The 17,957-nt window shown below is 36.4% G+C and overlaps 1 protein-coding gene across 1 annotated transcript in view; it reads left to right on the top strand.

The window, feature by feature from the left end:
• LOC149261412 (uncharacterized) overlaps positions 1 to 16,776 on the top strand; it is a 47,251-nt gene extending 30,475 nt beyond the window's left edge. The window contains exon 4 of the mRNA XM_089422224.1: positions 16,282 to 16,776. Coding sequence (XP_089278350.1) covers positions 16,282 to 16,481 — 200 coding nt within the window. The 3' untranslated portion in view covers positions 16,482 to 16,776. The remainder of the gene's footprint in view (positions 1 to 16,281) is intronic.
• Positions 16,777 to 17,957: the final 1,181 nt, after the last annotated feature.

Here is a 17,957-nt window from a genome sequence, read left to right as displayed (position 1 = left end):
CCATTTATTACACCACATGAATCCTGTGAAAGGTCCTTGTATTATTGATGCTTCAGTACTTTGAAAAATACAATATGCAGCAGAAATTACATTCGGAAATCAACCCTTGATACTTCAAACAGTGAAGTATTTATACTAATAATTACAAAATATCCTGAGATCTTTTACTAAACTAATATAAAATCCCAAAAAGTTACAAAATATTCTCTAATAATCTCAGGAAAATCTAAATAAAAATTATTACAAACAATATCTACCAAAAACCTGTAGATATTTCCCAAAATACAACTAAGTAATAGGAAGTCTATACTATTTCTGATCTTATGTTCAACCTTTAAAGTGAATTGTTGCTGACTGTGGCTATTTTTGGAGAAATCTTGCATAATAAACTAAAGATAAGATAATATCTCTAATTTGCCTGCTAGAAACTCTGAACTGCCTGCAAGTATTGTGCATTCCAATCTGGAATTGGTTTATTGACTGCTGGAAATCTGTTGTTTTTGGGAATTCTGGTGGTGACTGGGCCTTTGAATGAGCAATGTTGTTTGTCTTGCTGGCAGATGTTTGTGCTGTCCCTCTTTCTACTGCATTCTGTTCTGAAATGTTGGGCTGAATATGCACTGTTGTCCCTGTTTCTCTTGCTGCTGTCATGTGCATTGTCTTATCCACTCCTCTTTTAAATACTTTGTTTTGTCACAAAATATTTGGATTTAAATAATATATTTAAATTAATATTTCCAAATATTTAAATGAAATTCATAATTCAAAGTATTTATTAGAATGATCATATACTGTTTCAAAAATCCTTGGGTTGTTTTCTAAATCCATGTATTGTTTCTCTTCCCATGGATTTTGAAACCCATGTGTTGTTTTCAAAAACCATGTCCTGTTTCTCCTTTTACCTTCCCTTGTAAATTTCCTTTTACTCCTGTAAATCTTTGGATGGATTTGCAAAACCATGTGTTGTTTTTTTGTAAATCCATGGCTGGTAAAACATTTGTTTTGACTTTTATCCCTGTAAAAACAAAAATATCTTGCTTCTCTGTAAAAACTCATTTTTACTTGTCCTCTTATGTGTAAAACTTGTTTACATGAAGCTCCCTATTTTTCTTACCTGTGCATTACTTTCATGAACATATTATTGCAAAATCTCCCTCTTATTTTCTCTCATGTATTTATTTTCCTGCACCCATGAATTTCTTTTTCCTGTAACTGTAAATTTAATTTACTCCTTTGCCCGTCATCTCATTTTACCCACTTTGTCTTTCATTCCTGAACCTGTCTCACCTGATCTCTTTAACTTAGCCTCCCATCCACAAAGCATTTACTTCATAATCGCATTGAACTCCATTCAGCCTCCCATCCACATAGTATTTGTTTCATAATTGCATGAAATCCATTCCTGCCATATTTATAAAATTCAAACCAAAACAGTTAATGGATTCTGGAGGGGCATAGGTAGTAAGAGGTTTAGGGGGGGAGGGGCGGGGGGGTTCGAAATTACGTGAGGGTGACATCTGTAAATGACAGTAAAAGTGAAAACCACTTTTTGGACCCCCCCTTTGGTTAAATGTCGGAGGGGCTGGGGCAGTGTTACTTGGGAGCGGGAGTGAAAGCGGGGAGTGGGAGCGAAAACGGGTGGGGGAGCGACATTTTCAAAAGCTCCCGGTTTGGGAGTGAATCCCGGAGCGCTTTTTATATAATATATATATTTTTATATTTTGATACATATATGTCAACAAAAACATGTAGAATTATGAATTAGATATAAAAAACATAAAAAAACATAGATTGAACCATATAACAACAATCATCTAGAAGTTGTAATCTTCATCAACCATGTCCACAAGTTAGTAACATAGTAACATACAACATATTGAGGCTCGTGATTCATCAATCTTAAAGTTTCAAGCTTTCAAAATTCAATATATAACATTTATCATCATTGATCACCAAAGTTGTACTTGTAAGCTAAGTGTAACCATTACAACAAATAATATCTAACATGAAATGAAATGTTATAAAATGAAATGAAACAACTTTCAACTTTCATGAAGCATCATATTCATAATTCATTACTAATGAGTTATAATTGCCAACTTCAAACTTAAATTGTCATATGTTGTTTAAAAAAAATATCATAATAAATATGAAAGAGTCAATAGCTATAAAAACTACTAGAAACTAGAAAAGACAAGTAAATCTATTATTTATTGCTTATGCTTGGGCTTCTTGCCACCACGAGAAATGTCTAGTTTTTTAGTCTTGTTGGAAAATCAGGATCTTTGTCATTAATATCACCCTCTAAGCATTAACATCTAGAGGTATCTTTGTCATTAATATCACCCTTTAAGCATTAACATAAGATAGAAAAAGCATAGCATGCCAAGTCAAGATTTTGTTTGAGTGATGCATACATTTTTAGGAGGGTCATGATAGAGGAGTTCGAAAACCAATGTCACTAACATCAAGGTACATAGAGGGATTGGTGCTCTTGATTAAATACGAGTTCCATACCCTAATACATGACAAAATTCAATTGAAACATCGCAATCTTGAAATCTTGAAAAACTGATAAGTCTGTTGGATTTTGAATGAAATCTAAAATTCTACTTTCTCCATATGAAATCCAATGAGGTCGGAACCACTTTCAAACATCCTGAGTCATTTCATGGTAATGTTAAAAATTTAAGTAAAATGATGAAAATGAAGATCAAGGAGAATGTCACTTTTACTCTAAGAATTTAACATTACCATGAATCGCATATCAATACTAGGGCCATAGCCTTGATCATTAAGTTGCCCCACTCAAAACTTATTTGTTTCTTTGAAAAAAAAATTGCATTTGGAACATTATTGCAATTTTTTTTTTGCAAAAAAGGCTAAACGCTCCCGAAAACGTTCCTGAAAAGGCAAGAAGCATTTTTTTTTAGGGAGCGCGCTCCCGACCAGCTCCCAAGTTGCTCCCGGAGCGTAGATTGGGAGCGAGATTAAGGGGTGGGGGGCGCTCCCCTGCAACACTGGGCTGGGGAATCCGAAACATATGCACAACCATAGATTATAATATGCACACATCTCGATGCTTTTAACTTTGGGGGTAAATAATGCATGAGTGCGGGGTGGGCCCTTTGACTGCTTTGACTTTTGGACTTTGGAATAAACGAATTTTTCATGTATTTTTAAAGTTTTGATTATTCATTTATTTTTGAATTTATTTTAATATTTCAAAATAAATTATTTCTCACTTATGCCTTATGTGCTTTTTGGTGTAGACTTCAACTTGCTCTTTCCTTCGATCCAAGGATTGGATTTGAATGAATAATATACCGTTAGAAAGCTGTTTTTGAGCTTTTTCTGATGAAAATACTTGCAGTTTGATTTGATCCAAACATTTACATGCAAAAATCTCCTTAAATCTTGGTACTTGGTGTCTCTTTGGAAATAATTTGCAGGAGGAAATATTATTTACAACATCTCAAACATAATAATGATAAGCTATAATCAAGAAATCCTATAAAAATTATAAGACTAACACATTCTTCTCTCTCTTCATCAAATTGGTTCGTACAGCTTGGGGCAACTTCTCTCTCTCTCACTCGTGTGGCAAGGAGGACGATTTTCTGGGCAGTAAATTATAGGCCGAAATTTCAGACTTCAGGACCAACGTTGACCAGCGTTGATTGAGGTTGTTTTGACCGAATTTGACTGCGATTTTGAGGGCAAAATTTCGATTTCTCTAGGCCGCATTGACTGGCACAAAATTTGAGGATTTTGGAGTTGTTTGACCTGCGTTGACTGTGTGCCTGTTTGACCACAAAGTTGACCACTAGTTGAACAAGTTTGATTGGAATTTTTGGGACTGTTTTGGGTTGACTTTGACCATTGCATGTGGTCGAATTGGATTGCCTTTGGCCAAGCTTCAAAGGAGGTCTTTTTACTGTTGTGTTGACTAAAGTTGACTTTCTGGTTAGGGCTGAAGTTTGACTGCAGAATTTGACAAGGCTGATTTTACTTTGTATTGGGCTAGTCTATTTGACTTTTGTACACTCTGTCTTTGCTGAACTATTGAACAGTAATAAGAAGATTTGATCAAAGGGTTTTCCCCACATTGGGGTTTTTCTCCGGCATTCGCCAAATCTGGGGTCCTCTTGTCTTGGCTTGTCTTCTGCATTTGTTTTATGTTCTGTTTGCATTTACTGTCAATGTGATTGATGGTTAATGTGATTGCTACTGGAAATTATTGGAAATTGTCATTGGGCTGCTAAAGGAACATTGAAGTAAATTGTGCTAAGCACAGAACATACCATTGTTATCTAAAATTAACATGGTATCAGAACACAGATGAAGACAAAGCCAAAGCTAGAGTGAGAAAAGCAATCACTAAGGAAAGTTGTTGGACAAGAATTTGGGGCTAGCCTCAATGATGACTACATCATACTTCAAATCCGAGGACAAGCTTAAGGACAAATCCGACTATCATGCATGGAAGATGTCTTTGGATTTGACTTTGGAAGAGAATGATGCTATGGACTATGTCAAAGGAAGAGTGGTGGAGCCTCCTTCAAATGCACCCACTATTGCCAAGGCCCAAAACAAAGTACAAGAAAGGTGAGGTCAAAGCGAAGAAAATTATTGTTGATTCCATTCACAAGCCTATGCTTCATGACCAAAGCCTATCGAAGTTCTTATGGGGAGAAGCTGCCAACACTGCTGTATATGTTCAAAATAGGTGCCCACATCAAGCATTGGACTTCAAGATACCCGAAGAAGTTTTCACTGGTAAGAAACTTGATGTTTCTCATTTTAGAGTATTTTGTTTCTCGTGTATTTTCATGTGCCTAAAGAGAAAAGAAACAAGTTAGAAGCATCTGGGAAGAAAGGTACATTTGTGGGCTATAGTGAAAATTCAAAGGCATATAGAATCTATGTGTCTGGTCAAAGAGAAGTGGAAATAAGCCATGATGTCACCTTTGATGAGGATTCTGTGAAAGTTCGGCTAAACCCGAATCCTATTGTAGCAACTGATGATATTACTTCTTTTTGTTAATTTAATTGAACAAATTATTTGCTGTGTGCTACGACATATATCAAAACAAATACGCTGCAACCTTCACAAAACAAACACCGTGGAAGAAATAGATGCACACACACAAAATACACCGTTATTTTTGGACTAAGTCCCCGGGAAAACCCAAATTGGGAAAACCGGTGCAGCAACTGAGGGTTTTAATATTATGTAGTAGTGAAAATCTGAGTACAAACTATGGATGCCCATACTCATTATCCAAACAGAGGAAAACTAGCAAAAATAACTAGCGAGGAAAATTCCTCACTCCACAGGCGATCCAACACCGACCTCAACTCGAAACTAAGCCGTCCCTTGCTACCTTTGCGCAGTCGTTGCATCGCTCTAGCTCAGAATTGCGTCACCTCTCACTGTCTTGTCAGCTGCTGTCTGGGAAACTGATTTTCGTAGCCTTTGGAACCTCTATCCAGCTTCTGGCACCGAATCTTGACTTCTCCCCAGCAAAATGGAAATCTCCTCTAGAGGGCTCTGCATTGCCTCTTTGTGGCAATCACTGCTTCTCTGCAATGTACTCGCTGGAACTGGAAAAGATTCCTTCGACCTCACTATCTCTGCCCCTCTCTCACTACTTCGATCTCACTGAATCACCTCCGACAACTGAATGCTGCTACTTTGGAGATCGATTTCCCAACAAAATCGAATGCTCAACTGATTTGGTGTGTCTTCTCCAAGCCCCATTGACTTCTTCTTATAATCCTCTGTTGAGACTTCAACGACCACAATTAAATCTTAATCGATGGCTAGGATTAACTAGAAATCAATCCATGTACTTTTCTAGAACATTCTCACCATGACTTAATTAATTAATCATATTTCCTAAGTTTAGACTTAGGAAATATTAAAAACTGATTAATAAATCTAGTTAAGTCGTCTCTATGTGGAATTTCCATAAACGATTTCTGGGTATTGGAGAATACATGTATTCTATCCTCTCCATGAAATCTCGTTGCTAGAACACATCCGATGCTACAAAAGCTAACACTCCCTCTTAGCAAGGAATGTGTTCTAGTGCTGCAACCCACTGAAACAACACCTTGTCTCTGCATCATGTCTTGTCACGTTGCTAATGTCTGGCTACTGCTGTCCACCGACCACTGTGCAACTCTGATATGCGCTGCATCTGTGCTGGTGCTAACTGAATCGCTGCCAATACTACATTTGCACTACAACACCCTCTCCATTTGCTGCTGCTGCAAATGCAACATTTGCAACTGAAAAGCATCCAAAATACTGAATCAACTGTGATCGGTATGATACATTTGTCACTTGAGTCTCTGTCTGTTGCTAATATCTGCACTGTCACTGAGGCATCTGCGCTGCTACTGACTCTGCACTGTGCCGATTGTACTGCTGCCAACTCTGCACCGCGCTCCCCAGCATCTGACTTGCAACTAGACTCTGCATCTGCCACTCTGGCGTCTGACTGCATCTACTGCCACTGATCCATCCTGCTACTGAAATACTACGGGCTTCCGTAGCAAGGTTCTGATTCAAGAGGTGGACCTCCTCAAGAATCCTGCCCATTTGTAGCACTCTGAGGCTACAATACCAAGTCACCCCATTTGACTCCTGGGAGTATGTCAGCAAACATGGCGAAGTCTTCTTCTAGCATGGATGACAACTTATCGATCTCAGCATGAGCTGCTGCCTGGTCCTACTTCTCCTCCTTGTCCTTCCTGAGAGGACATTGGGTGTTGTAGTGACCAAGCTCACCACATCTGAAGCACTTGACCTTTGATAGGTCCTTCTTCTTCTTTCGTTGCTCCCCCTATCCCTGACTGGGACCCTTTGATGCAAGGGCCGCATTCTCCTCCTCCTTCACCTGCTTCGACTCGCTACTACTGCCATTGACAGAGCTCTTCACTAAGCTCGCCTCAATTCCTCCTGCTGCAAATCGGCCCACATCCTGTTCCACTTTGGCAAGGCTTCTCTGCCCAAAATGCTTTGGATGAATACTTGCCACTCCTTAGACACACTATTGAGTGCCAATCGTACTAGCTCTATGGCTTGAGGTGCTGCTCCAACAACTGATAGTTGATCTCAGATATCCTGAATCTTGGTGAGGTAGGGGTCTATGCGTTCCCCCTTCTGCATCTTGGTGCATCTCAGCTTTTCCTCCAAGTACATCTTCCACTGCTTGGAAGTGCCTTGGTATAGCATGGAAAGTGTATCCCACATCTCCTTGGTCATTCCTTGGCTCTCTATGTGTGATACAATGTGATCTCGAACACCGTCAAGAATCAACCTCTTTGCCCTCGCCATCTCCTTTTGGTATTCCTTCAGTTGATCTGCATCTGTGGGGATAACTACCATTGCATCTATGAATGGCTTCAAGCCATATTCATCCAGAAGGAAGGACATCGTTGCCTTCCAGATGACATAGTTGGAAGCACTGTCCAACCTGTCTCGATCTCATAGTTCAGCAGTGGCCATCTCAGCAAAATAAGTCAAAATCCTCCTCTTCTCTTTTTCTCAGCTGCTGCTAGGCTCTACGCACTCCTTGCTGGAGTGAGTAAATCTACTCACAACGACTATTGATCTACAAGAGGAAAATGAACTTCTAAAACTAGAAGTCCCCTGAGGAAAATTTCCCTCAATGCGTGCTCTTTCTTCCTCTTGATGCTATTTTTTTCCTCTTGATGCTATTTTGCACGAGTGACTGCTGCAAAAAACCGCGTCCAGCTAGAGATCTTCTTTGCAAGGAAAACACTGGTTGCTCCCTCTACCTCTGGTAACCCTTGAACTAGAGAAATATGATTTCTCTGTCGCTCTCTCAGAGAAATCAATTTTTCCTCAAGAAATTGACCCTCCTGGCCAAGAAATTGCGCTGCCTTTGAGGGTTTCGAACTGCTGCTTACGCAGAGCTACAAAATTCCTGTTCCCTTCTACTAGTGAGCTCTCTGGCTTACAACCTGGCTTTGATACCGTGTGAAAATTCGGCTAACCTTGAATCCTATTGCAGCAACTGATGTTATTTCTTCTATTTGTTAATTTAATTGAACAAATTATTTGTTGTGTGCTATGACAAATATCAAAACAAATACACTGCAACCTTCACAAAACAAATATTGCAGAAGAAATAAAAACATTGGAAGAAATAGATGCACACATACAAAATACGCCGTTATTTTTGGACTAAGTCCTCGGAAATGTTGGTCAATAATTATCATTGATGAAAATATACTTGATGAGCTCTCCTAATGAAGGCCACACTATCACCACACTAGATGATCCCTATGACAAAGCCATACTTCCCTAATCATCTTCTGCACTAAAACGTTTCAAGATCAGTCACAATAAAAAGGGTTTTTCACCATCTTAGAGTCATTCTTTCAAAATGAGCCTTATACCATCTAAAAAACAAGGTCAATCACAATAAAAAGGGTTTTTCATCATCTTAGATTCATTCTTTCACAATGAGCCTTATACCATCTGAAAGAGGATTGTTTCCTCTTTCCAACGAGCCCTCACACGCCTCCAAACTCCTAGTGGTTAGAGAGAAATCAAAATTTTAAGTCAAAATGTAATTATTCATTTATGGAGCCGACCTGTACTTGGCCTCTCATGTCGGCCTGCCTATAGGAGTCGCGTCTCTTCGCATTAGCACTAAAAACACTATATATAGGGTGCTCGGACATCACTTTTCATCCATCAGCTCAGTGATACATCACAGAAAAGTGAACATTAGTTCACATCTCGTGAACTTTCAAAGAAGAACAACTTGGTGGATTATCTCTAGCTTGGATTTGTGAAGCTAAATAGGTGGAGTGACATTACTGGGTTATTGTGTACTGTGTGGTAATTCTGTGGATACTGCTGCAACTTCAGACTTGACCTTACCTTAGCATCTTCGGACCAGTCTGTGACTCCTTACCTCAGATCACTTGCAGCTCGAACTGTGTGTGTTTCAAACACCTCGGACCTGTGGAAGAGTGCAAGGTATATATGACAGTTTCGGTATAGCTGTTTCAGAGTTGTGTTGTGATGCCTTGGAGCTATGGTGCATCTTCAGAGCTCAGACTAAGGACCTCGGACTGTGGTATTGCTACTTCAGAGTGCTATCTACACTGAATTAAGGGTGCTAGTAGATTTGTGTCACTTCAGTCTGTGTAAATGCTGGTGTAGACTTCAAATAGTGTGGGTGCCATTCTTGATACAACCTCGGAGCTGTAATACTTTGATGGTTGTGTAAAATTTTGGACTATAAACAGTGACATTTCAGGACTGTGGTGACAATGTTATTCTTGATTCTTGGTACATCATTGATACAATAACACAGTGAGAGCTCACCTTTGAACAATGAAGTAATCTCTTGGATAATGGATTGGTAAAGAAAAGCAATTTGACAGAGTACAACAAGGTGATTGAGCAGTGGAGTCAACAAGGATACAAGTGGAGAGGCCACTTCACAGGGTGGAAAGGAGGAGGATTTGAGCAAAGTGAAATGCTTTTCCTACCACAAGAGTGGGCATTATGTTTCATAGTGTCCAAACAGGAAGGAGGGTAAGGGTAAGTTCCAACAGGAAGCAACATCTACAGATAGTCGATTCAGTGAGTTTGTTGTGAAGTTTGAGGAGTTCTTGTTGGTGTCTTACCTTTTTGGCACAATTTCCAAAGGTGTTTGGTTCGTGGACAGTGGTGTTTCTCATCACATGAAGTAATCACAAGTTTGTTAGAGAAGGAATTAGATATGCATGTGGATCTTGGCAATAATTCCAAGTATTGTGTAGAGGGATGTAATGTTCCCATCCGCTTAGGAGACATAAGGAAGGGGGATCCACTAGTCTAATAAGGTTCTCGTAGGCTAGGACGGGAAAAATTAATCAAGGGAACACGATTCACCTAGGAGAAAACATTACAAAAGCTAAAGTGGTGAAAAGGAGACATGGGTTCTACGCTAATGAAAAATCACTTTTAAATTATAAAGTGAGGAAACCCACTAAAGTGACTTTATTAAAATAAAAGGGTAAAAAGCTGGCAAAAGTGACAAATGAGTTATAAAGAGGGAATTGAGGAGTCTCTCCTCATTCTTGCATTTGCTCATTTGAGAAATAGAAATTAGGAGAACTCTTGGGGAATAGACTAGGGTTTTTGGAAACCCTCATTCTGGTTGCTAGTTTCGGTGTTGGAACTATATATCCTAGCTAGTTTGGGAGCAGGTTCACTTAGATTTCACAATTGTGCTTCTGTTGAGAAGAATATCTTAGCAGAAGAATAAGTGAATGGTGTTTTTAGTTGATTTTAAGGACTGAATTGTGTTATTCTATCTCTCTTATACTGTCTAAGAATACCCATTAAGAGGAGGAGTTCATGGGCCCACTTGGAGGTTCAAATCATTGAGTTTGGTTAATTAGCTGAGGTCGGGTTTCTTCCGTTTGTTGGCTGAGCTTTTGAGTGTGTTAAGGAGATGAGTTTCCTCTGCTCAAAAGAGGCTGAGTCTGAAAATAAAGGAGGACGAGTTCAGTTAGATTCTGTGGGTCGAAGTACTGTAGGAAGGGGCTGAATCTTGATTGTTGGAGAACACAAGTTATACCACATCAGTTGAGGCCATATCTACATTGCTGCTGCTCAAGTTAACTGTTTAGAGGGCAGAGTTCATTGTCACAAGATGCTGAGTTTGTTGTGAAGAGAGGGATGAGTTCAATAGTTTCCTTGGGGACGAGTTCTGTAGTAGCTGATATCAAAAATATATCAAAGAGCCAAGTTCTGTAGATTCTTCTGGAGGGATGTGGTACATATATTTGGGTCTGTTTCTGCATCATAAACAGAGGCCAAGTTGTTGGTTGAAAGACTGTCCAAACAATGTGTTCGAGGATTGGATCTTTGTGGGAAGGGGGCTGAATACACAGTCATATTGGAGCTTCAGCTATATTTCTGAAGTCTACACTGTTGGAACCACTCTACGAAGATATACTAAAGTCTTTATTGTTGGGATAAATTTCAGGTTCCTCTTTTTACTGTATATTGTAACCTCTGTTCATAAGTTAATGAAATGGCTGAGCATATTTAAAATCCATTGTTGTGGTGAATGTACATTGTGGCAATTGTATTTCTGAGTTTAATCTACAATATACACAGTTGGGTTGAGCTCTTCTTTGTCATACCTTTGGTGCTGTGTGTAATACATTGAATAAATTAAACAAAAGTGCACCTACAGCCATGTGCCAACAAACTGTTTGAAGAAACTCATCAAAGTCTATCTCAAGTAAAACTCAAAAATTTAGTTTGAAATTTAAGGTAATTCTGGGTGGGGGGTATCTTACAAAGGAGTTGGGACACTTTGTTTCAGTTGGAGCTAGGAGGTTGTTTGGAGGTGACAGATGTGTTGTTTGTTCTGGGGCTAATAGATAATTTACTTATAGTCCCAGCCATGGAGGACAAGGATTATGTCCTTGGTTGAACATTTTAGTTTGCATGAAATTTTCGAGCACGATATCTACTATTCCTCTCTTCTAACCTAATTTTTATCATACGTACCATTCCTTCCAAACTTCCCTTGTAAAGGAGCAAGTCATAATGATATGTGCATTTGTTTCTTCTACTTTCTGGCAGAAACTACAGCATCCAAGACCAGCAAAGGTTCTTTTTTTTGTGGTATGTCCCATGTAGGAGCTCTATTGTTTAAGAGCAACTGCATAGTTTTTTTTTGTTCAACATTTTAGTTTGCATAAAATTTTCGAGCACCATACATACTATTCCTCTCTTCTAACCTAATTTTGGCACAGTGCCCCCTACTCAATTTGGGGACAATATTAATTGATCATCTGTAATATCCCCATTTTTTATTTTTCATTTGAGGAGGTTAGTGATATCCTTGGGGTGGTGCTATGCATAGAATGATTTTGCAATTCAGGCATTCGAGACAATTTTGATATGGAAGACATGAGGACTTAGGATAATAGGAGAAATTACAGCCTTAGTGGAATGTGTGAACCACAAAAAGGAGGCAATTTGACCTCTAGAGATAATTCGTACTAGTGGAGGAAGAGAGAGAAAGGAAGGGGTGTGAGTCAGTGGAAAATGGGGTCCACCAAGGGAGAGAGGATCAACTTCTATAAATAAGGCAAGGAGGCTTCCATTTGGGATCTTTTGACAATTTTATTTCTGAACACAAGTTTTCTTGAGCTGTTTAGCCAAGTCAACCAACTCTGTTTAGCACAAGGGGCAAGGTTACTTGGAAGCGGGAGCGGGGAGTGGCATTTTCAAAAACTCCCGGTTCAGGAGTGAATTTTATATAATATATATTTTTATATATTTTGAGATGCATATATGTCAACAAAAGCATGTAGAATGATGAATTAGATATAAAAAGCATAAAAGCATAGATTGAACCATATAACATCAATCATCTAGAAGTTATAATTTTCATCAACCACATCCACAAGTTAGTAACATACAACATATCGCGTCTTATGATTCATCAACATTAAAGTTTCAAGCTTTCAAAATTCAATACATAATATTTATCATCATTGATCACCAAAAATATAGAAAAATTATAACACGAATTGAAATGTTATAAAATGAAATGAAATGAAACAACTTTCAACTTTCATGAAGCATCATATTCTTAATTCATTACCAATGAGTTATAATTGCCAACTACAAACTTAAAAATGTCATATATTGTTAACAAAAAATATCATAATAAATATGAAAGAGTCAACAATTATAAAAACTACTAGAAACTAGAAAAGACAAGTAATTCTATTATCTATTGCTAATGCTTGTGTTGGACATTGGATAAACCAATGCTCCCCTTGTGTTTCGTGACATGGACTAACTGCTTTTTGTGGATCCTTATCTCTGGCGATGCGATTGTTGACTAACATCTATGGGTTTTGGTCTAACGAAAATTGTGATTTCCAACAAATGGTATCAGAGAGCAGGTCATGAGTTCGATACACACCTAACTCGCGTTGGGGGGGAGATTGTTGGACATTGGATAAACCAACTCTCCCCTTGTGTTTCGTGACATGGACTAACTATCTCTCATGGATCCTTATCTCTGGCGATGCGATTGTTAACTAACAACTGCGAGTTTTGGTCTAGTGACAATCACGATTCCCAACAGCTTGGGCCTCTTGCCACCATGAGAAATGTCTAATTCCTGAGTCTTGTTGGAAAATCAGGATCTTTGTCATTAATATCACCCTTTAAGCATTAATATCTAGAGGTATCTTTGTCATTACCTTTGAAATGAAATGAAACAACTTTCAACTTTCATGAAGCATCATATTCATAATTCATTACCAATGAGTTATAATTGCCAACTTCAAACTTAAATTGTCATATATTGTTTATAAAAAATATCATAAAAAATATGAAAGAGTCAACAATTATAAAAACTACTAGAAACTAGAAAATACAAGTAAATATATTATCTATTGCTAATGCTTGTGTTGGACATTGGATAAACCAATGCTCCCCGTGTGTTTTGTGACATGGACTAACTGCCTCTTGTGGATCCTTATCTCTGGTGATGCGATTGTTGACTAACATCTGTGGGTTTTGGTTTAACGACAATTGTGATTCCCAACAAGTGGTATTAGAGAGTAGGTCATGAGTTCGATACACACTCGACTCGCATTGGGGGGGAGATTGTTGGACATTGGATAAACCAACGCTTATCGTGTGTTTCGTGACATGGACTAACTGCCTCTTGTGGATCCTTATCTCTGGCGATGCGATTGTTAACTAACACCTGCGAGTTTTGGTCTAACAACAATCGTGATTCCCAATAGCTTGGGCCTCTTGCCACCACGAGAAATGTCTAATTTCTGAGTCTTGTTGGAAAATCAAGATCTTTGTCATTAATATCACCCTTTAAGCATTAATATCTAGAGGTATCTTTGTCATTACCTCTGGATCTATATAGCGATCTTTGTCATTAATATCACCCTCTAAGCATTAACCTAAGATAGAAAAAACATAGCATGTCAAGTCAAGATTTTGTTTGAGTGATGGGTACATTTTTAGTAGGGTCATGATAAAGGAGTTCGACAACCAATGTCACTAACATCAAGGTACATAGAGGGATTGGTGCTCTTGATTAAATATGGGTTCCATACCCTAGTACATGATAAAATCCAATGGAAACATTGCAATCCCCCCAATCTTGAAATCTTGAAAAACTGATAACTCTACTGGATTTTGAATGAGATCTAAAATTCTACTTTCTCCATATGAAATCTAATGAGGTCGGAACCACTCTCAAACATCCCGAGTCATTTCATGGTAATGTTAAAAATTTAAGTAAAAGGATGAAAATGAAGATTAAGGAGACTGCCACTTTTACTTTAAGAATTTAACATTACCATGAATTGCATATCAATATTAGGGCCATAGGAATGATCATTAGGCTACTCCACTAAAACATTATTGTTTCTTTGAAAAAATGCATTTGGAATGTTTTTGCAATTTTTTTTTTTTGTAATAAAGGCAAGGGAGTGACTTCGATAGCGCACTCCTGGAGCGGGTTCGGGGGGGCAGGCGCTCCCCCACAACTCTGAATTTCCAGGCGGAAATTCCAACTCTACCTTCGGTGAACTTCGAGTGTCACCCAAGGAAAGCATTTGGGAGTTTGTTCCCGGCATTTGGGGAGCTAATTTTAAAATATATAGGTGGGAACTCAATAGAAAACGTTCAAGTAGAATTAAGTCTAAGAAAAACATGGATTATAAAATTAAAATGGTTATGACTTAGAAGGCAATTTAAAATTTATATTCCTGAGACATAGTTCGAGAGAAAAGGTTAAAGTGGAATTAAGTATAAGAAAAATGTCAGATTGGCTGTATGTCGTGGGACTTTTGCATTTGTTTGTCGACACAGAAACCATGCTATCGAGATAAGATATTTGTAATTTCATAACATCATATATTTATGGAAATAATTATGAAGTTAATGATAGAAATCGTAAAGTTTAGTGTGTCATATAATAAATTAATATTTTTTGCTTTTTTATAACATTACAAGTTTATAGAACCAATCATGACGATACTAAAAAAATTGTAAAGTTCAATGTCTTCTATATTATATTTATTATATAATAAAATTATTATATAATAAATTTTATAATAAAATTATTAGTTGAGTCCATGAACCAAATAAGATATCTGTGAATTTCATAATTTTGTATAAAGATATTATATAATAGAATTATAGGTCGAGTTAATGAACTAAATAAGATATTTGTGAATTTTATAATTTTGTATATTTATAGAAATGATAATGAGAAAAATTGTGAATTTAATGTTTTATATAATAACTTATTATTTTTTAATTTCATAAAATTGTAAGTTTATAAAAGAAATTATGATAATAATGAAAACTGACCACATTTAATGTATTATATAAAATTTTATTATATAAAACATTTATTATATAATAAAAGTATAAATTGAATCAACAAAATAGATATTTTTAAAGATATTTATTAAAAAGTGGTAAGAAATGAATTAAGATAGATTTAAATATTTGAAGGATTTACAATGTGTTTACTCAGTTTTATGAAAATTAAAATTAATATTTTCATTAATATTAGGTATTATTTTTTTTAATAAATTTCTCAATTTTAAAAAATATTTTTAAAAGATATATTTGCATCAATATTTTTTTTTGAGAAAATAAAAAATCACTTCCATAACTTAAATGTATATCAATCTTATTTTAAAATAGGAGAATTTAATCGTATATCATTCTCATTTTAAAATAGGAGAATTTAATGAATTTGTTAATAATATTAAAGTTTGAACTATTTCTTTGGAAGATAAGTTGATAAGCATGAGTACTTTTTCAAAAGATTAAAGAGACATTCCATGAGGAGAGTAGCAATGGTAAAATGATAGTTTAAATAATTACATTAAACAACAAATTTACAAGTGAGGGGAAATACTAATGACTTCGTTACATGCTTATGATATTTTTTATTTGAGTTCCTATATCGAGTTCTATGTTGTTTTACTTTATGAGAAGATGTTTTTTGACTAGTTGCCAATATTCTTTAGGAAATCAATGATTATAGAGATTATGTTATTATGACTATTTCATTATTTTGTAGGATGAAAATATTTTTGGCACCTCTTTCAAGGTTTTTTTTGGCACCCCTTTCAAGATTCTTTATGCCACCTCTTTCAAGGTTCTATTTACATCTACAACCATTTATGATTTGATTATCATCGTTGCCATAAATGCAGGTGAAGGTGTTGGAGTTTCAGTTTCTACATTTAAAAAGGATGTAATTGTTCACGCAGTAGAATATTGTGCGTATTCTCACTCTCGGAGATCCATCTTTGGCCCTTCAACAAATGGGCTGAATGCTGAAAAGTTTCACGTTTTGACAGAATCAGGCCAATCAGGGATTCGATTTGTAACAACTAAAAAATTCATGGAGTAATTGTACAAGTGCTATTGTTGTGCTTTATAATTGATTAAAATATATTGGAGAGAGATGAATGTGCATATATTCATGTGCACTTTTTTCTTTTTCTAATAAGCAAATTTCATTTTAAGATGCAAAAGACAGTTATAACTTAAAAAGGGCTTCCTTTTTTAAGTGGCATCCTAGAAAATATTTAATATTACTTGCATATGCATTTTTTTGTGTAATCGAGAATGATGGGCTACCACTAGCTACATATTTTGTTTCATATTAATTGACAACTCAAGCTATAATGTCCTTTTGGTTTTGATTATAAAGTGCAGGGTGTAATAATATCTATGTACAATATACAAATTAATCCACATGGTCTAGTTTTAAAAGCTGATTACATCTAGACATCTACTCTTAGCCTTAACATTCGTGATGGGGCAATATGGAAAATATGAACCTTTATAAGGATGGCGAATTTTCTTAGGATTCTTGTTCTACTTTGTGTTAATAATTTAGATCTACATGATCTGATATTGCATTTGGTGGGTTATGTGAAGGATATAACCAAAATATGAGAGGGGAAGAAAGTGTCACAAATGCTATTTGGAAGAAATGATTGTCCCGAGGAACAAACTATACCAACAAACAACTATAGCCCAATATTTCTTAGTAAATTTAGGTATGATGTGGCGATATAATCATGAGTTATTCAATGCAATCCTCCAAAAATTTGTATCTACATTACCATACACAGTACATGAGGATTGAAGTTTTATTATGTAGCAATATGGCTTGCAAATTTAACATGGTTTCCTGAATGAATACTTTCATATTTATGATAATGATTAGAGTATTAATTGTCTTGATCCTATTCTATAGAAAAATTTTGGTTCATTGACAAAGTAGTCATGGTATCAAGAGCATAGGAGTTGTGTTAGGATTGAGAATTGATGAATCGCTTGATATGTCAAAATTTTGGAATTCATGTTGGAAATGGTCTAATATTTCTAGTGGAATTGAGATCCAACTTTGCATTTGTTTTCTTTTGTTGATAATTGACAATGTATGAGTTTGTACTTTCATTCCATTTATGGATAGAGGGCTCCTGGGTGGCCCTAATCATTTTGATTGTATGTTGACAATGTATCTATTAGGAGATTTATTGAGAGTTTGCCTTCCTAACAAAAAAGCTAGGTGAAGTGTTTTTTAGCTTGTTTTAGGCTCAATAACCTCAATAAAAAATAATATTATGATCATGTTTGATGAGTTAAATGAATAATAACATATTCTTTCTATGAGAGAACTAAGGAGCTAAGATGTAGGCCAAGGGGGTTTATTTAATGAATAATAATAATATATCCTTAGGGAGAGGTGCACTATAGGGAATGGTGCAAGGTGGTTGCTACCATTCTCCAAAAATAATACATAACAACTTCAAAGAAGTGCACCCTCAAATAATAATAAAATAATCTTCAAGTAACACAAGTGATCTATTAGGAG

Source organism: Pinus tabuliformis, chromosome 6, assembly GCF_031772625.1.
Source record: "Pinus tabuliformis cultivar Carrire ecotype Pingquan chromosome 6, CPIR1, whole genome shotgun sequence".
Taxonomy (NCBI): domain Eukaryota; kingdom Viridiplantae; phylum Streptophyta; class Pinopsida; order Pinales; family Pinaceae; genus Pinus; species Pinus tabuliformis.
The sequence above is the reverse complement of the archived record's forward strand: the minus strand, read 5'-3'. Positions and strand labels throughout refer to the sequence as shown.